Source organism: Lepus europaeus, chromosome 9 (assembly GCF_033115175.1).
Source record: "Lepus europaeus isolate LE1 chromosome 9, mLepTim1.pri, whole genome shotgun sequence".
NCBI lineage: Eukaryota > Metazoa > Chordata > Mammalia > Lagomorpha > Leporidae > Lepus > Lepus europaeus.
This window is the reverse complement of record NC_084835.1, coordinates 90,586,491-90,603,435: the sequence shown is the minus strand read 5'-3', so window position 1 is coordinate 90,603,435 and position 16,945 is coordinate 90,586,491. Positions and strand designations below refer to the sequence as shown.

Below are 16,945 nucleotides of genomic sequence, written 5' to 3'. Positions count from 1 at the left end.
TTTACAATCACTGAAATAAAAATTTATAAAATTATATAACTTTTCTGTGACAATTCAGCATAGTAGACTATGGGCTCAAACTACCTAAATTTGAATCTTAACTCTGCAATCTACCATAAATATGACTTTGGGTAAATTAATCTCTCATCACCTCAGTTTCTCATCTGTAAAATCAGATAAATAAAGAGTATCTGCATCTCACATGGTTACTGAAAAAGCTAAACAAAGCATTAATAGCAAAACATACTTCGAGGAGCCGGCATTGTGGCACAGTGGGTTAAGCCCCTATCTGTTCAAGTCTTGCCTGCTCACTTCTGATCCAGCTCCCTGAAAATGCACCTGGGAAAGCAGCAGAAAGAAAATGGCCCAAGTCCTTGGACCCCTGCACCCACATGGGAGACCTGAATAGAATTCCCGGCTCCTGGCTTTGACCTAGCCCAGCTCAGGTTGCTGCAGCCATTTGGGAAGTGAACCAATAGACAGAAGATCTCTCTGTTTCTCCCTCTCTCTCTGTAACTCTGACTTTCACAATAAATAAATAAATCTTTATTTAAAAAAAGGTGTCTGCTTAATTGTAAATGTTTACATAAATTTTTTTAATCAAACGTTCTCACTAATTTCTTCATAGATCTTCCTGAGGTAAACAAGAGGCTCTTCACTACACATTGTGTAACGCATGAAAGCAAAGATGCTACACACAGTTAGACTGGTAACTTTAAAGCACAGCTAGAAGCTCATGAACACAATGAGATTAAGGACAGTATCTGTCAAAAGGTCTCTAAAGTTGGCAATGAAACAGGCAATTCCAGCAACCATATTTGCAAAAAGTTTACCCAACAAGGCCTACCAAAAAATGCACAGACTGGATGTGGAGAATGAAAATTCTCAGTATTTATTTATGGTACACATTTTTTCTAAAAGCTGCATTACAAAAGATAGCACACATACAGAGCTTTTATAAAATTATTCTTTTTCCCATTCAACCAGATATACAACATCAAGCAGACCTGCTTGGAGCAGATGCTAAGAAACTAGATACAGGAGGACAGTAATACCACTCTAAAAGAACAGCCTCCCATGCATCTCCAGAAAGAGCACAGGGCTTCCTTTCCTTCTCTCTACCTCCACATTCCTAGTGAATACCAACTGACTGAACTTAACTAAATCAAAAGTAAGTCCATTTGGCAGCAAGTTGGTTTCCTAAATGATTTAGGTGACTTGGGATGGATCTGGAGAAGAGATTTAAGGATATGAGGGTAGGGGCAATGCCAAGTGACTCAAATGATCAAATGAACATATTACTTTCTTTTGACATTAATGGAACCTTACAGAGAGTTACACAGCCTCCAGGTGGCAAGCCAGACGATGCTCTGAGCATGTGTCCACCTGGGAAATTAAGCCAAACAGGCAAGAAAGAAGCAACAGCACAGCAAGACCTCCTCCAGACTCCAGCAGAGGCCCCCAGCAACAGCTGCTGTTCATGTTCCAGCTCACAATGCCAAGTCAGGATAACAGCAACTTCCTTAACTTCAGGACTTGAAATGGCAAAAACATTTTCATGAGAAATCAGCAGCTTGCCTATAGAGTTCTTTGCCAATTAATTCATCCTAATGATCAATGCATTCTTGAGATAATTAGAAATCTCACAAGCTAGATTTCCAATTTCAGGGCAGTAAGTTACTCTAGCCTTATTCTAACAGATCAGTCTTTAAATTATTCATTAGGTAATTTTCCAAGAAGCTTTGCTTCATATGACTCAGTAATACAAAGCAGACATAAGCAAATAACAAGATTTGGGAGTCACAAGTACCAATACTACAACATTAGATGCTTTAAGGACTACTTTAAAAAGCTACTTAGTGCATACTATAATGCTTTAGGGAAAAAAGTGAGAAGCAATTGGTGTCATTTCATTGCTTAACAAACACTGGGGAAACTACTGCCTTTGGCTGTAGTCAGGAGAACTAGGGTGGCACATAGCATGATTTTCAATGATAGGTGGAAGAAAATTTTCACAGGCTTCCTCCAGAGGCCACACAGAAGACTCATGTTTCTTTGTCTCCGTAAATGCCAGCAGCATCATGCAGAGAAGCAGCTGTGACCCAGCAGCCTAACTAGATGCTGGCACCTTGCAATACCCTAAAGATAATATTCTTCCAAAATCTAAAGCTGAGCAAGTCCTGCAGTTGGTTTGGGAATGCCAGACTTTTCTCCAAAGAAACTCAGCTTGCCCTCAGGGCATGCCCCAGGACAACGAGAAAAAGATGTTTTAATATCACAAGGTTTCTTAGAATTCTTTCTTCTTAGATGAAGGTCAGTATAAGCACCAGTCTAGAGGTAATAGGAGTCAGTGACCTAGCTTTTTTGCACTCGTTTCCCACTATTTAAAGTAACCAAAGACCTTTAGTAAAGTTTAATGTTATCATTGAGATAACTGCCCTACAAGTATATTAACAAAGGCTTGGGGCTGGCAATGTGGTGTGGTAGGTAAAGCCACCATCTGCAGTGCCGGCATCCCTTATGGACACCGGTTCGAGACCCAGCTGCTCCATTTTTGATCCAGTTCTCTGCTATGGCCTGGGAAAGCAGTACAAGATGGCCCATGTCCTTGGGCCCTTGCACCCATGTGGGAGACCCAGAAGCTCCAGGCTCCTGGTTTCGGAATGTCCCAGCTCTCAGACTGTTGCGCCCATTTGGAGAATAAACCAGCAGATGAAAGATCTCTTTCTCTCTCTCTGCCTCTGCCTCTCTGTAAATCTGCCTTTCAAATAAATAAACAATCTTTTAAAAAAACAAAAACAAAAAAACAGAGGCTTACCTTCACCTTAAAATGACACTAGCTGAATATCAACTTTTATCTGACTAGGTACAAACAGGATCATTCTAACTGAAGAACCATTTTTTTCAATAATTATACACATATTTTGCAAATAAATCAATTTAATATCCCTTGTATTTCAGTAAGGGTTTTTTTGCTTCAAATTCTAGAATTTAATAATAGTTATTTTCATTGTATCTAGTTTAACTGTCATCCACCAGCGTTAAATAATATTTGTTTTTCATGTGCAGCAGAGGCATCAAGCTTTTCCTTTAAAATAAGCAGAATTTGGGGTGGGCATTTGGTGTGGTGGTTAAGACACCGCTTGGGATGCCACATCTCATATCAGGGTGCATGGATTCAAGCCCTGACTCTACTATCAATTCCAGCTTCTTGCTAAATGATGCAAATTTCAGATACCCTGCTATAAGTGAGATAATTTCACAGAATTTGTATTCCTAACACATTTCATTTGTATCTTGTATCTCAGGACATGGTAGAACAATATGAATTATTTTCCAGTTATAATTAAGAGAAAACAGATGACTTTTCAAGATTCAAAGTCTTATTTTAGTCAATTCTAGGAAAACAAATGTAACTCCCACTTCTTGCAGCTACTGCTTTTTTGAAAATCCTTGAGGTTTAATTACTTTTCAGGGCTGAACAAGAAGTACCAATTTGTCTTTCAGGTAGATATTCTGCTTGGTTTGTATGGGAGGTAAGGAATTTTCCTTTTAGTAAGACATACTTAGAATTACAAATAAAATGGGCACCAAGGGAAGGAATCAAGGAAGAATGCATGAGAAAACTGCACACACAAGACATATAAACAGACAGCTATGACAAAGCTTAATGCAGTGTTTCTCAAAATGTGTTCCACAGGCCACTTTTCACAGAATCAGTCAGGATGTTTATTTAAAATGTTGACTCTTGGGCCCTACCACAGACTTTATTAAAAAACCAAGAAGATGCTTTTGTAGTAAGCCTCCCAGACAAACTTTATACAGAGATTAATATTTCCTTAACTTACTTTTTTAAGAACTTGCCAAAAACCAAATAAAACATCATCATATAGGATGGTCAGAGAAAGTTTATTTGGCCTTAAGTGGATCATTTCCCTGAACAACTGTGGCAATTTCAATTGTCACTCACCTAAAGCCTAATCAGAAAATCTCCTGTAACTAAATCCTACGGTCATCTAAAATGCACATACATGCTAAAACAACTGTTTTTATGAGAACCTACAGTTGATTTCCAGAAGGCAAACACATGTGAAAAATCCCTGGAGGAAAATCTGAGAGGTTGGTCTGGCTGTTTCAAAAAAGCTTCTAGCCTCTATGAGTAATAAACTGGCACATATGTTTTCCCCTTCTAGAGCAAGCAAAGCTCTTTTCAATAAAGAATAAAAAGATGCAAACACTTGGAAAAGGAAGGATGTTGATTTATTATTATATCCATTCTCTCATACCATGCTATTTTACCAAATAGCATATTGAAAAACTTTAAGTTACAATGTTTCAGATTATGACTAAATATTACTGTGTGGTTTTCAATACCAAGTTCAGCTATACTTAACTAAAATACCCACACATTAGGGAATAATCAAGCTACTGTAAATTAGAATACATCTATATTTCATTCATAAAATGCAGCCTTTCCAACACACCCTATTACCAATAGAAAAATTCAGTATTACTAAAGTGTCAGTAAAGTTTCCCAACAAAATAATAATGAGTTTATTTTCTTCATTGAGAAAATAATATTAAAGTTCAAATATTAAGAATATTCAGATTGGGGCCAGCGTCATGGCTCACTTGGCTAATCCTCCGCCTGCAGCGCCGGAATCCCATATGGGCCCTGGGGTTCTAGTCCCGGTTGCTCCTCTTCCAGTCCAACTCTCTGCTGTGGCCCAGGAAGGCAGTGGAGGATGGCCCAAGTGCTTGGGCGCCTGCACCCGCGTGGGAGACCAGGAAGAAGCACCTGGTTCCTGGCTTCGGATCGGCATAGCTCCGACCGTAGCAGCCATTGGGGGGGGGGGGGGGGTGTGAACCAATGGAAGGAAGACCTTTCTCTCTTTCCCTCTCACTGTCTGTAACTCTACCTCTCAAATAAATAAATAAAAAATCTTTAAAAAAATAATATTCAGATAATAATCTAAAAGACTAATGAAGATTATCTTTTCAAAAAAAGATTTATTTATTTATTTGAAAGTCAAGACTGACAGAGAGAAGGAAAAACAGAAAAAGATCTTCCATCCTTTGGTTCACTCCTTAGATGGCCACTATAGCCATGGTTATGCAAGGCCAAAGCTAGGAGCCAAGAGCTCTATCCAGTTGCCCCACATTGGATGCCAGGGAGCCAAACACTTGGTCCATCTTCCCCCACTTTCCCCAGCAATCAGCAAAGAGCTGGATCAGAAGTGGAGCTTCAGGGACATGAACTGGTGCACATATGGGATGCCACCACCTCAGGCAGTGCTTTTACCAGTCATGGCACACTACAACGGTAGCCCACAAAGATTCTCTTGAAATCAAAACATTTCATTGTATCCTAGAAAAGAACTCATTATAAAACTTACCAAATATATACATATATCATATACAATATATAATATTTTAAACTCATCAAATATATTTAGTTATTTAATCGGGAACTACTATGTGAGATAGGTCCTACGTTACTTTATTTTACAGATGATGAAAATAAGACATAAGGAGAATAAATAACTTGCCCAAAGAGACACAGATATTAAGCAAAGCAGCCAGGACTTCAGACAGATAATCTACTTCTACAACCTACTGTCCTAATGATTAAACCAAATATACTATATTGCCTCTCTTCTCCTTAAATAATAATGAATTGAGTATATAAAGATGCTATCTTAAAATAGTTGGAAAAGATGATTTACTTAAGGTGATGAAACAAATAAAGAATGGTTTTGTCTTTTTAAAAACTAATTCCCAATATATCACTGCTTTTCCAAAAGTTATTTTAAATAAGTCAAAGATTTAAATGTAGGAGCCATCACTGTGTACAGAGGGTTAACACCATCTGTGATGCCAGCATCACGTATTTGAAAGCCAGTTCTAGTCCCAGCTGCTCCTTTTCAAATCCAGCTCCCTGATAATGTGCCTGGAAAAGCAGGCAGATGGCCCAAGTACTCAGTCTACCTTCCACATAGGAGACCCAGATGTAGTTCCTGGTTCCTGGTTTTGGCCTGCCCCAGCCCTTTCTGTTGTGGCCATCTAGCAGGTAAAACAGACAATGGAAGATCTGTGTCTCTCCCTCTCTGTCACTTTGCTCATCAAATAAATAAATACATCTTTAAAAAAAAAAAAAAGATTTAAAAGCAAAGGAATGAAAGCATAACAGAAGAAAAGTCTTTTTAAAAACACCTAAATGGAAAGAACCGTCTAAAAACTCAACATCATAATTTAAAGTTCATGTACAGAAAGCAAACACACACACACACACTCAAAAGATCAAGCCAAACACAAAAATCAGCAATTGTAACATAACATACAGGGAGCTAATTTCACTCATGTACAAAGACCAAAGACTTTATATAAAGCAATAAGAAAATGACAACACAAAAAAAGTAATGGATTTTATGGTATATGAATGATATTTCAAAAACAACAAAATGGGCAAAGTACATGCTTCAAGTCACAGAGAAGACTTTGGATGTTCCCAACACAAAGAAATCATATATATGCCAATTAGTGATCATTACAGACTATATACCTGTACTGGAATACCACACTGTTACCCCCATAAATATGTCAACTACTATGTGCAATTTTCTTTTTTAAAAAATGGACTAGCACCTTAGGAAATTTTTTTTGATATATTTTTTTTAAATTTACTTGAAAGACAGAGTTAAAGAGAAAATAAAAATCTAAAAAAACACAAAGGAAAAAAAATGACCAAATCATATGTACCTACCTGGTTTTCACTTAGAAAACCAGACCAAACATAAACTGCTAAACACCTCCAGAAAAGAAAAGCATTAGAAAGCTAAAACTATAGATTCAGGGATGCAAAATCTTTTTCTGTCAAGGGCCATTTCAGTATTTATACATTTTGCAGGGGCCATACAAAATTACCAACTTAAAAATTAGCTTGCTATAGATTTAATTGAATTTTGAGTCACAACCCGCAGTTGTCTTGGAGGGGTCAGATCAAATGATTTTGTGGTCAGACATTCCCCACCCCAGGATTCAAACAGAATGCTTACCCATACTTTCCAAAAAGCGAAACTGTTGTTCCTCCCACAGGCACTGCTTTTCCTGGTCCATACACATCCCATATGGTCAGGGCCACTTGTGCATTCCTGGGTAGGTCAGGGTATTTCACGGGTAGTCTCAGCCATTCATTCCAGCTATGGAAATAATGTTAACACAAGCATATAAATTATCTTTTAAATTAACAAATCATGGAAAGCACTGTGGAGCAGTGCCTAAGCCACTGCATGTGACATCCACATTCCATATCAGAGTGCTCGGTTCAAGTTCCAGCTACTCCCAATCCAGCTCCTTAAAAATGCTCCTGAGAAGCAGCAGATGACAGCTTAAATAGTTGAGTCTCTGCCACCCACGTGGGAGACCCGGATGGAGTTCCTAACTCCTGACTTTGACCTGGCCTACTCCTGGCTATTGCAGCAATTTGGGGAGTGAACCAGCAGATGTAAGATCTCTCTGCTTCTCCCTCTGTCACTCTGCCTTGTAAGTAAGCAAGTTGAGTGAGTGAGTAAGTAAGTAAATGAATCTATTAAAAATGACTTAATTAATTAACAGACTATACAAGAAGGTTTGGTCAGAAGAAAGGGTTTCAAAAAGAGTTAAGTTATACTCTAAATATATAGTAGTCACTTCGATTTCAAATACAGCAGACACTTCAATTTCAAATACAGCAAATAACGAGAGCCCATGAAAAATTTTGACACTTCAATTCTTTAATCAAGAAACTCAACCAACATCAATAACACAGAATGGAACATGATAATAGATAATAAAATGTGGAAAGACATTTTAATCTGTTTTGAATGAAAGTGTGATTTTCCTTAACCATTTTCCAGAATGTGATTTTACATTATAACGATAAAATACTCAAAATTATTCATATTATATCAAAGCACTGCTGAGGATACTAAAGCAGAAAAACACTAACAAAACCTTAGAGAAACTGATGATCTACTACCGTCTATAGCATTAAGAAAGTTCCCAGAGTGCTCTAAAAAAAGACATACATCTTTTTTTCCATGTGAGACTTTTCTGCTCTTCAAGTTACTTCATTAATGCTGCTAACACTTAGCTATTATTGCTTTATGTTTTTAAACCCTGTCTGTATACAATATGTTATCTCACTAAGGGATGTTTGCTGTTAATGTAGTAATGACAGCACAGTTCTTTTTTTTTTAAACCCTCTATTCATCTGTGTAAACTTTCTTCTGCATTTAAATTTCACACTGAATTCACTTCATAATTGCAACTCCCTTAAAACAGCAGATGACTTTAAAATCCCAAAAGAATACTATACAAACAATATACAAACTAATATCCAGCAGACTCACCGAATTCCATTTCTTTCCATTAACTCAAAATTATTCTATTTACTAAAAATTACTCTCAAAGGGATATCTAAAAGTCTAGATTAAATATATTTGCATCAATAAGAAATTTAATAGAATTTTCAAAAACTGACACAACAAATCATTCACATCCACCAAATTTAAGGACCTCCAGGAAAATCAGACCTGGCTATCAATATAAGGAAGCAAAAAAATCATTAAATCTTTTTCTTCTATCAAGTTCTTAAAAAATTAAGTCACATGCTTAACAAGGTCATTATCTACAACAAATAAACTTGAACATCCAAATAAATCCATTTAATTACTATTCACATGGTAGGACAGACTGAAAAAGGAAATACTAAGCAGCAGCATCTTTGCCAATCAATAAACTACAGAGAAAACTAACACCCGCTAAGTTAAAGAGAAAAATCAGTGATAATATCCAAAATGAACTGGGAAATTTTCCACCTCTTTATTCTGAACCAACACCTGTGACCAGTCATTCACCTCAAGTTTTTTCCTACCCAATATCAGCTCCCAAACCTCTCTTTAAAGCAAACTGTAATCTGCTTTTCATATAGGACTTTTGCAGAAGAGGTATTTTAAGAAAATGATCCTGCAGCTAAACAGTTTGAAAACTATTCTATATGATACTCTAAAATTTACTTAGTACTATTTTGTTCACTCCCTCCCTAGGAATCATCTTTTCCCCATGCCCAAACCTCATTAGTCTCAAGAGTAAGTCATCCGGCAACATTCAAGAAATGTCCAGATTGTAAAGTCTAAATCTGAATGACAAGCCCATACCATTGTACTAACTCTCTTTTTTTTTCAAGGATTTATTTATTTATTTGAAAGGCTGAGTTAGAGAGAGGTGGGGGGGGGGTGCAAGAGAGAAAGTTACTACTCTAAATATATAGTAGTCACTTCGATTTCAAATACAGCAGACACTTCAATTTCAAATACAGCAAATAACGAGAGCCCATGAAAAATTTTGACACTTCAATTCTTTAATCAAGAAACTCAACCAACATCAATAACACAGAATGGAACATGATAATAGATAATAAAATGTGGAAAGACATTTTAATCTGTTTTGAATGAAAGTCTGATTTTCCTTAACCATTGCGAATGAGCAATAGAGAAAGGCTTCCATCGGTGGTTAACTCCCCAGATGGTTGCAACGGCCAAAGCCATGCTGATCTGAAGCCAGGAGCCAGGAGCTTTTCCTGGGTCTCCCAAATGGATGCAGGGGCCCAAGGACTGAGACCATCTTCTACTGCTTTCCCAAGCCACAGCAGAGAGCTGGATCATAAGTGGAGCAGCTGGGTCTCAAACCTGCTCCCACATGGCATGCCCACACTGCAGGCAGCAGTTTTACCCACTCCGCCACAGCGCCAGCCCCCAACTAACTCTCTAGTCTCATTAATATACCATTACAAAAAAAAAAAAAAAAAAAAAGTACAGGGGCCAGCATTGTGGCATAGCAGATTAAGCTGCTACCTGCAGTGCTGGGATCCCATATGGGTGCCAATTTGAGTCCCGGCTGCTCCACTTCTGATCCAGCTCCCTGCTAATTCACCAGGGAAAGCAGAGGAAGACGGCCCAAGTATTTGGGCCCCTGCACCCATCTCTGAGGCCCGGAAGAAGCTCCTGGCTTTGGCCTGGCCCAGCCCCAGCTGTCGTGGTCACTGAGGAGTGAACCACAGATGGAACACTTCTCCCTCTCTCACTCACTCTCTGTAACTCTGCCCCTCAAAATAAATAAATCTTTTTTTATAAAAATCACACTATTACATCCTCTGGCATTTAAATTCTAGTAGCTGTTATTTTACTTCAATGTGTGTAGTGTCATTTCTAATCCTTTATGATATAAAGTAAAATAAAAGTGTCCTTAAAAATGTAAACTGTATGCCTACTAGTAATTACTCACATTAAAAAAAACTGGAAAATCTGTAGTATGTACATCTACAGATAAGAATCTGCCTTAAATATAATTTTTTTAAAACATAAATTTTATTTATTTGAAAGGCAGAGTTACAGAAAGAGGAAGAGAGAGAGAGAGAGAGAGAGAGAGATCTTCCCTCCGCTGGTTCATTCCCCAAATGGCCGCAACAGCCAGGGCTGGACCAGGCCGAAGCAAGGAGCCTGGAGCTTCTTCTGGGTTTCCTACATAGTTGGCAAGGGCCCAAGCACTTGGGCCACCTTTCACTGCTTTCCCAGGTGCATTAGCAGGAAGTGGGATCAGAAGTGGAACAGCCAGTTCTCTAACTGGTGCCCATATGGGATGCCTGTGTCACAGGCAGAGGCGGTTAACCTCTAAACTACAACGTGGACCCTTTAAGTATAATTTTAAAAAGTACAAGTTTGTCTCACTATAGAATCTCTTACTACAGTACATTATAGAAAAGGAAATAATAGGATACACTTGATAAATTTTGGATGAACTATTTAATTTTAGAACTCTCTTAGGGCCGGTGCCATGGCCTAGTAGGTTAAGCCTCCACCTGTGGTGCTAGTACCCTATATAGGCATCGGTATGAGTCCCAGCTGCTCCTCTTCCAATCCAGCTCTCTGCTAATTGCCCAGGAAAGCAGTGGAAAATGACTCAAGTGCTTGGGCTCCTGCACTCACACGGGAGACCTGGAAGAAGCTCTTGGCTCCTGGCTTCAGGTTGGCCCAGCTCTGGCCACTGCGGCCATTTGAGAAGTGAAACAGTGGATAGAAGACCTTTCTCTATCTCTTCCTCTCTGTCTGTAATACTGCCTCTCTAAATAAATAAATAAATCTTTAAAAAAAGACTCACTATGAAAAAAAAGAACTCTCAAAACTGTCAGAAACAAAAATCAAGCAGATTTAAATAATTTGGAATCCCACAATATCCCAAATACAATATTAAATGCAAAAAATTTGTATGGCAAGAGATTCTTTAATGGTATAATTTCTTTTTTTCCACACTAAATATTTCTCTTAAGGAAGCATTTTGAAAAATGCTGGCTGTGTAAAGTTTTTGCCTTCATTGATTTTACATGGCCAATTTTTGTTCTGATAAATAGACAATAAGTTCAACTCAAATACTGAACAAAAAGATGTACAAAATCTGCAAACTTTTCCCTTAATCTAAAAGAATACCATGGGGGCAAAAAGCCCACCTTCATGTTACTTCAATCAAAATAAGCTATTTTTCCTAAACTATTTTATACACAACTGTCTTAGATCTTTTATTTTCAAAAAGCCATTTTGTGGGGCTGGCGCCATGGCATATTAGGTTAATCCTCCACCTGCAGCGCTGGCATCCCATATGGGCGCTGGGTTCTAGTCCCAGCTGCTCCTCTTCCAGTCCAGCTCTCTGCTGTGGCCCAGGAAGGCAGTGGAGGATGGCCCAAGTGCTTGGGCCCCTGCACACGCATGGGACACAGAAAGCAGCAGCTGGCTCCTGGCTTCGGATCTGTGCAGCTCCAGCCGTTGCAGCCATCTGGGGAGCAAACCAATGGAAGGAAGACCTTTCTTTCTGTCTCTCCCTCTCACTGTAACCTCTCAAATAAATAAATAAATTTTTTTAAAAAAAGGCATTTTGTTTGCTTGTTAAAATTTTATTTATTGGGGCCAGCTTTGTGGGGCAGTGGATTAAGTAATCACTGCAATGCCAGCATCCCATAAAAGATGGCCAGTTTGAGTCTCGACTGCTCTACTTTCAATCCACCTCCCTGCTAATAGATGTGGGAAAGCAATGGAAGATTACCCAGGTAATTGGGTCCACTGGGAGACCTGGGTGGTGTTCCTGGCTCCAGGTCTCAGCCTTGCCCAGACCTGGCAATTGCAGCCACAAAGGGAGTGAACCAGGAGACAGAAGACCTGTCTGTCAGGGCCAGCACTGTGACAGAGTACCTATTTTATTAAATAATTTCAGTTTAAAAAAGTAAATTAAATATCAAACTTAGAAAATAAACATGGGAGCCTACAGATTCTTATAAATATGTAATTCAAAAATAATGCAAAGAAGACCTGACATATGAGAGGAGAAAGATTTTAATCCCCTCTAACTGTGCATTTGTTTTAGCTCTAACGTCCTTTTTTGCCAAGGCATGGAACAGAATCACTAGACAATTTTCCTTACCAAGATAAGTGAGATTCATCATAGTTTTAGACTTTCTAGTCCTAAATTTGTTCTAAGTCTCTTTCAAATTATAAATCCCTTCAAACATCTAATTAAAGCTTTGAGTTTTCTCTCTGAAAACAAATGCACAAGACATAAAATTTTGCATACAATTTCATGGTTTTGAAGAGTTCCTAATTTCAGTTTAAGAACCTCTAGGACTGGGGCCGGCGCCGTGGCTCACTTGGTTAATCCTCCGCCTGCGGCATTGGCATCCCATAAGGGCTCCGGTTCTAGTCCCAGTTGCTCCTCTTCCAGTCCAGCTCTCTGCTATGCCCCAGGAAGGTAATGGAGGATGGCCCAGGTGTTTGGGCTCCTGCACCCACATGGAAGACCAAGAAGAAGCACCTGGTTCCTGGCTTCGGATTGGCACAGCGCCGGCCATAGTGGCCATTTGGAGAGTGAACCAATGGAAGGGAGACCTTTCTCTCCATCTCTCTCTCTCACTGTCTATAACTCTACTTGTCAAAAAAAAAAAAAAAAAATCCTTTCTGGCCAACCTCAGTTTAAAAAAAAAAAAAAAGAACCTCTAGGACAACTTAGGGAGTACGGTACATTGTTTTAGGTATGATATGGTATTGCAGTTATGTTTTTAAAGATATATAGGGCCCAGCACTTAAGAGCCAGCATCCCATATAGGTGCTGGTTCAAGTCCTGGCAACTCCATTTCAGATGCAGCTCCTTATTAATCTGCCTGAGAAAGCAGCAGAAAATGGCCTAGGTCCTACGGCCCCTGCCAACCACATGGGAAACCCAGAAGAAGTTCCCAGCTCCTGGCTTTGGCCTGGCCCAGGCCCAGCCCCAGCCATGGCAGCCATTTGGGAGTGGACCAGTGAATTAAGGTATCTCCCACTGTCTCTCTTTCTCTCTCCCTATAACTCTTTCAAATAAATAAAATCTTTAAAAGAAAAAGATAAAAATATCTACAAAAATACTTACTTAAGATGATATAATCTTTAGAATTTGCTTCAAAGCACTGGTAGGAATACAAGATCTGGCACAAGTAACTAGTTAGTATTTAGGTAATGTGGATGTAGAAATTTATTCCATTATATGCTCTACTTTTGTAGGTTTCAAATTGTCCAGAATAACATATATTAAATATATACATATTTCTGTGTAGGTGTGAATAAAACCACTAAAAAACTACTAAAGAAATTACACAATTAAAATGGGTGGTTTTGATGTAGTCAGATCACCAAAGCTCAGGCTTCTCCACTGGTATAGAGTTGCATCCTCAACAGCATAGCCTGGCTATCTATGTGGCCACATTTTGTCTTCTACAAACAATGTGAGTATAATCCTCTTCCTTAAGAACATTCAACCTTGTATCCGGCACTGATCCTACCTTGATGCTTAATAATATTCACTGACTGAAATTAGAACACCCGATAGTCTATCAAGCAAGAGATGTCAAGAAGCAAGATTAAGGACCCATGATATGAAAACAAAGCTTTCCATTCATGGTATTTTCCCTGAATCCCAACAGTTTGTTAATGAACCATGCTGAATAAACCATGAACCTAAAAGCAAGACTCATGTGTGCAGTTATAATATGTGAATGGATGATACAAGATCTCCTTCTAAAGATCTGAGCTCCAAAATACAAGTTGGACATCACTTCAGACTATCCAGAAGTGTTTACGTGTTCAGATGCACAGAATGGTAGAGAGTTTACATGTTACAGATATGGTTTTGATTTTGGTAATGTAATTCACTTTCATTTCAATTGTAGTTATAAATATATGATTGTATGATACTGCTTTCAATGCTCTTATTAATAAGCATAGGTAGAAAATTCCTCTGTATTCTCTATAAAATTACTCTCTCAACCTCTATAAAGAAATGGAATAAGAGCCTGAAATCTATCATGTGCAAGAAAATAACTTACTTCCATCTTGTACTAAATGCCTTGTAAGATGTTCTCACTGGCAAGGCCAGAGGCTTTCCTTCTGCAAAAACTTGACACGTAACATAAAGGTCAGAGCATGTATCTTGGTATAACCCTGAAAACTTCAACATTGGATCTTCTAGGACAGCTTTATAACTCTTTTGTTCTCTCTTCCCTTCCAAGCTTCCTCTGAAAGCACAAAAACAATGTTTTAGACATACATTTATTAAGCAAATACTCATATGCTCAACAAATACTAAGAAGAGGTTATGTTTATATCAAGGAAATCTCAACATTACTGAACAATATTTTCTCGCATAAGAAATTAGTTATTTTACCTATGAAAAGGGTCTCTTAAAATCCTAACATACCTAAGATTATTCTTATCTTCATCAACAAATTTTTTCCATTTAGGCATCTTAATTTTACGGGTGTTTGACCTAGCAGTTAAGACATCAGTTGGGTTGCCCACACCCCATGTGAAAGTACCTGAGCTGGAGTACCCCTGTTAGATGCCTGAAATGAGCCTGCACAACAAAAGTAAGTGGGAGTTTAAAAAAAAAAAAAAAAAGTAGGAAGTCATCTAAAAGGGAAAGAACAGCATTATATAAATGCTGTGTCTGGTAATTTCAAGTTGTTCAATATTAATCAAAGCAGAAAGCTTATATGGGGAGGCAAAAGATGAGAATGAAAACTTGTGGCTGAACAATGAAACTAAGTGGCCACCAAATTCATTTCAGTGCCTAGCACAAAACGAACATTTTAAAAATATGTTAACTGAATGACTTGAAGCGAGAATGACATAATCAGATTTGTCTACACAATTCTTCTGGCTGCAGCACAATATACTGGAGAAGTTTACTGAAAGCAACAGTTGGAATACTTACCATCAAAAGAAAAAAAATATGTTACTGGAACAGTGGGGTAACAGGAGCACAAAACAGAGATTTAGCAGGTAGATTTAAGACACCTTAGTGAAAGATGCAACAAAAAAAATAAATAAATAAATAAATAAGAGGTGTCACAGTTTTCTGACTTAAACTGGACAGAGGATGTGAACAATCAACAAAATAGGATGACAGACAATAAAGAAAGTCAAAGGCAGAGGGGTAGGTTAACAATGTGCTCAACTTTGGAAAGTTGCCTTTATAGTTCTTTGGGACATGTTAAGTGACCATGTTTTGTGGGCCATGAGAAAATGTATTTAGAATGTACTGCAGCCATGCAGCCCTTTCACTGAGAATGATGATGTGGTCATTAATTTGTGAGCTTTGGCAACAGTTCTATACTACTACTTACACTGGACAGACTTCCAACTCAGTTTTACTCCTGTTACTATATCAGTTCCATCAATCTTATATCAGGATATTACGCTCTTCAAATCCAGTGCCCCATTTTCCTTCAAGATTTTCCCCCTTATCTTCTTGGTCCTTTACCAACAGTCTTTATTTTCGACTCACTTTCAACTTTTCTGCCTTAACAATGCCAGACTGCTCAAAGATTCAACCGACGCCTCTATCACCTCCCGTGATACTAATAACTACTACACTCATGTGCTCAACACACGAGCACATATCGTACTGTCATCAATCACATCTACCTGTATCTTCTCCATAATTTTTGCAGTCCCAATTCCACCCTCAGCCCCGTTCCAAACTAAAGATGTTCCTCTTATTTACGGGAGGACTATGAATTTGCTGCGCCTTTTCCTCATCTTTAAAATGAGACAGTAAGAACTCCTCAAAATGTTAAACATCAAAATTTTCTGAAGACTACGGAACCGAAGGACTGGTCCTACTGCTGTCCTTCTCAGAGACCATGCCCTCAATCCTCCCACACAACCCGTCTCCCCGATCCACGCTCCTTCGCTTTCCAAGCCACTGCCCTCCGGGTTGCCCCCAGTCCGGGCTTTCGGGGCAGTCACCATCTTCTCTTCCCCCGCTCCTCACCCCTTACCGGCACCTGTCTTCCCGTCCCTTCGCCCCAGCAATCTCACTTCCTGTTCCCAGGGTTCTCTTACATCTTAAGCTGCACGTTGATGTCCAGATCACAACTGTAGATGTAGTGAAACTTCTCTGCTTCCCCCATGGCACTCTCGCAAAACGAACTCGTCCGGAGGAAAGCGAAACACAGGAAAAACTCTAAGAAACAACCCGCTGACCTACATCGCTACATTTCACAAGCATTTCCGGTTCCGCCTCTCGACCCTCGCACCGCCAATCCCGACCCAGAGCACCGCCCCAACACAGCGGAACTCCACGCCCAGGCACCACTACTGCGCATGTGCAAGATTCGCTCACCATCTTGCTTAAGGGTAACTAGAAGACGGAAACGCAGCCTAATTGGTTACATGCCAGTCTTCCTGTCCGGAGAAGGCAAACTTTTTTCTTTTTTAAGAAAAAGAGCCGATTTTTGAGCTCGAAGTGTACCTAAAATAAATCCAGAGGGGAACTCGAGTCAAAAATGTATTGCAAAAACTTTTATTGGATGGTGTATAGCAGGGAACGA

At 38.9% G+C, this 16,945-nt stretch overlaps 1 protein-coding gene across 1 annotated transcript in view; it reads right to left on the bottom strand.

Moving 5' to 3' along the window:
• Positions 1-16,623, bottom strand: part of PIK3C3 (phosphatidylinositol 3-kinase catalytic subunit type 3) — a 157,711-nt gene extending 141,088 nt beyond the window's left edge. The window contains exons 1-3 of the mRNA XM_062201595.1: positions 16,458-16,623; positions 14,438-14,626; positions 7,056-7,199 (exon numbers count right to left, since the gene is read on the bottom strand). Coding sequence (XP_062057579.1) covers positions 7,056-7,199; positions 14,438-14,626; positions 16,458-16,525 — 401 coding nt within the window. The 5' untranslated portion in view covers positions 16,526-16,623. The remainder of the gene's footprint in view (positions 1-7,055; positions 7,200-14,437; positions 14,627-16,457) is intronic.
• Between the last annotated feature and the right edge of the window lie 322 nt (positions 16,624-16,945).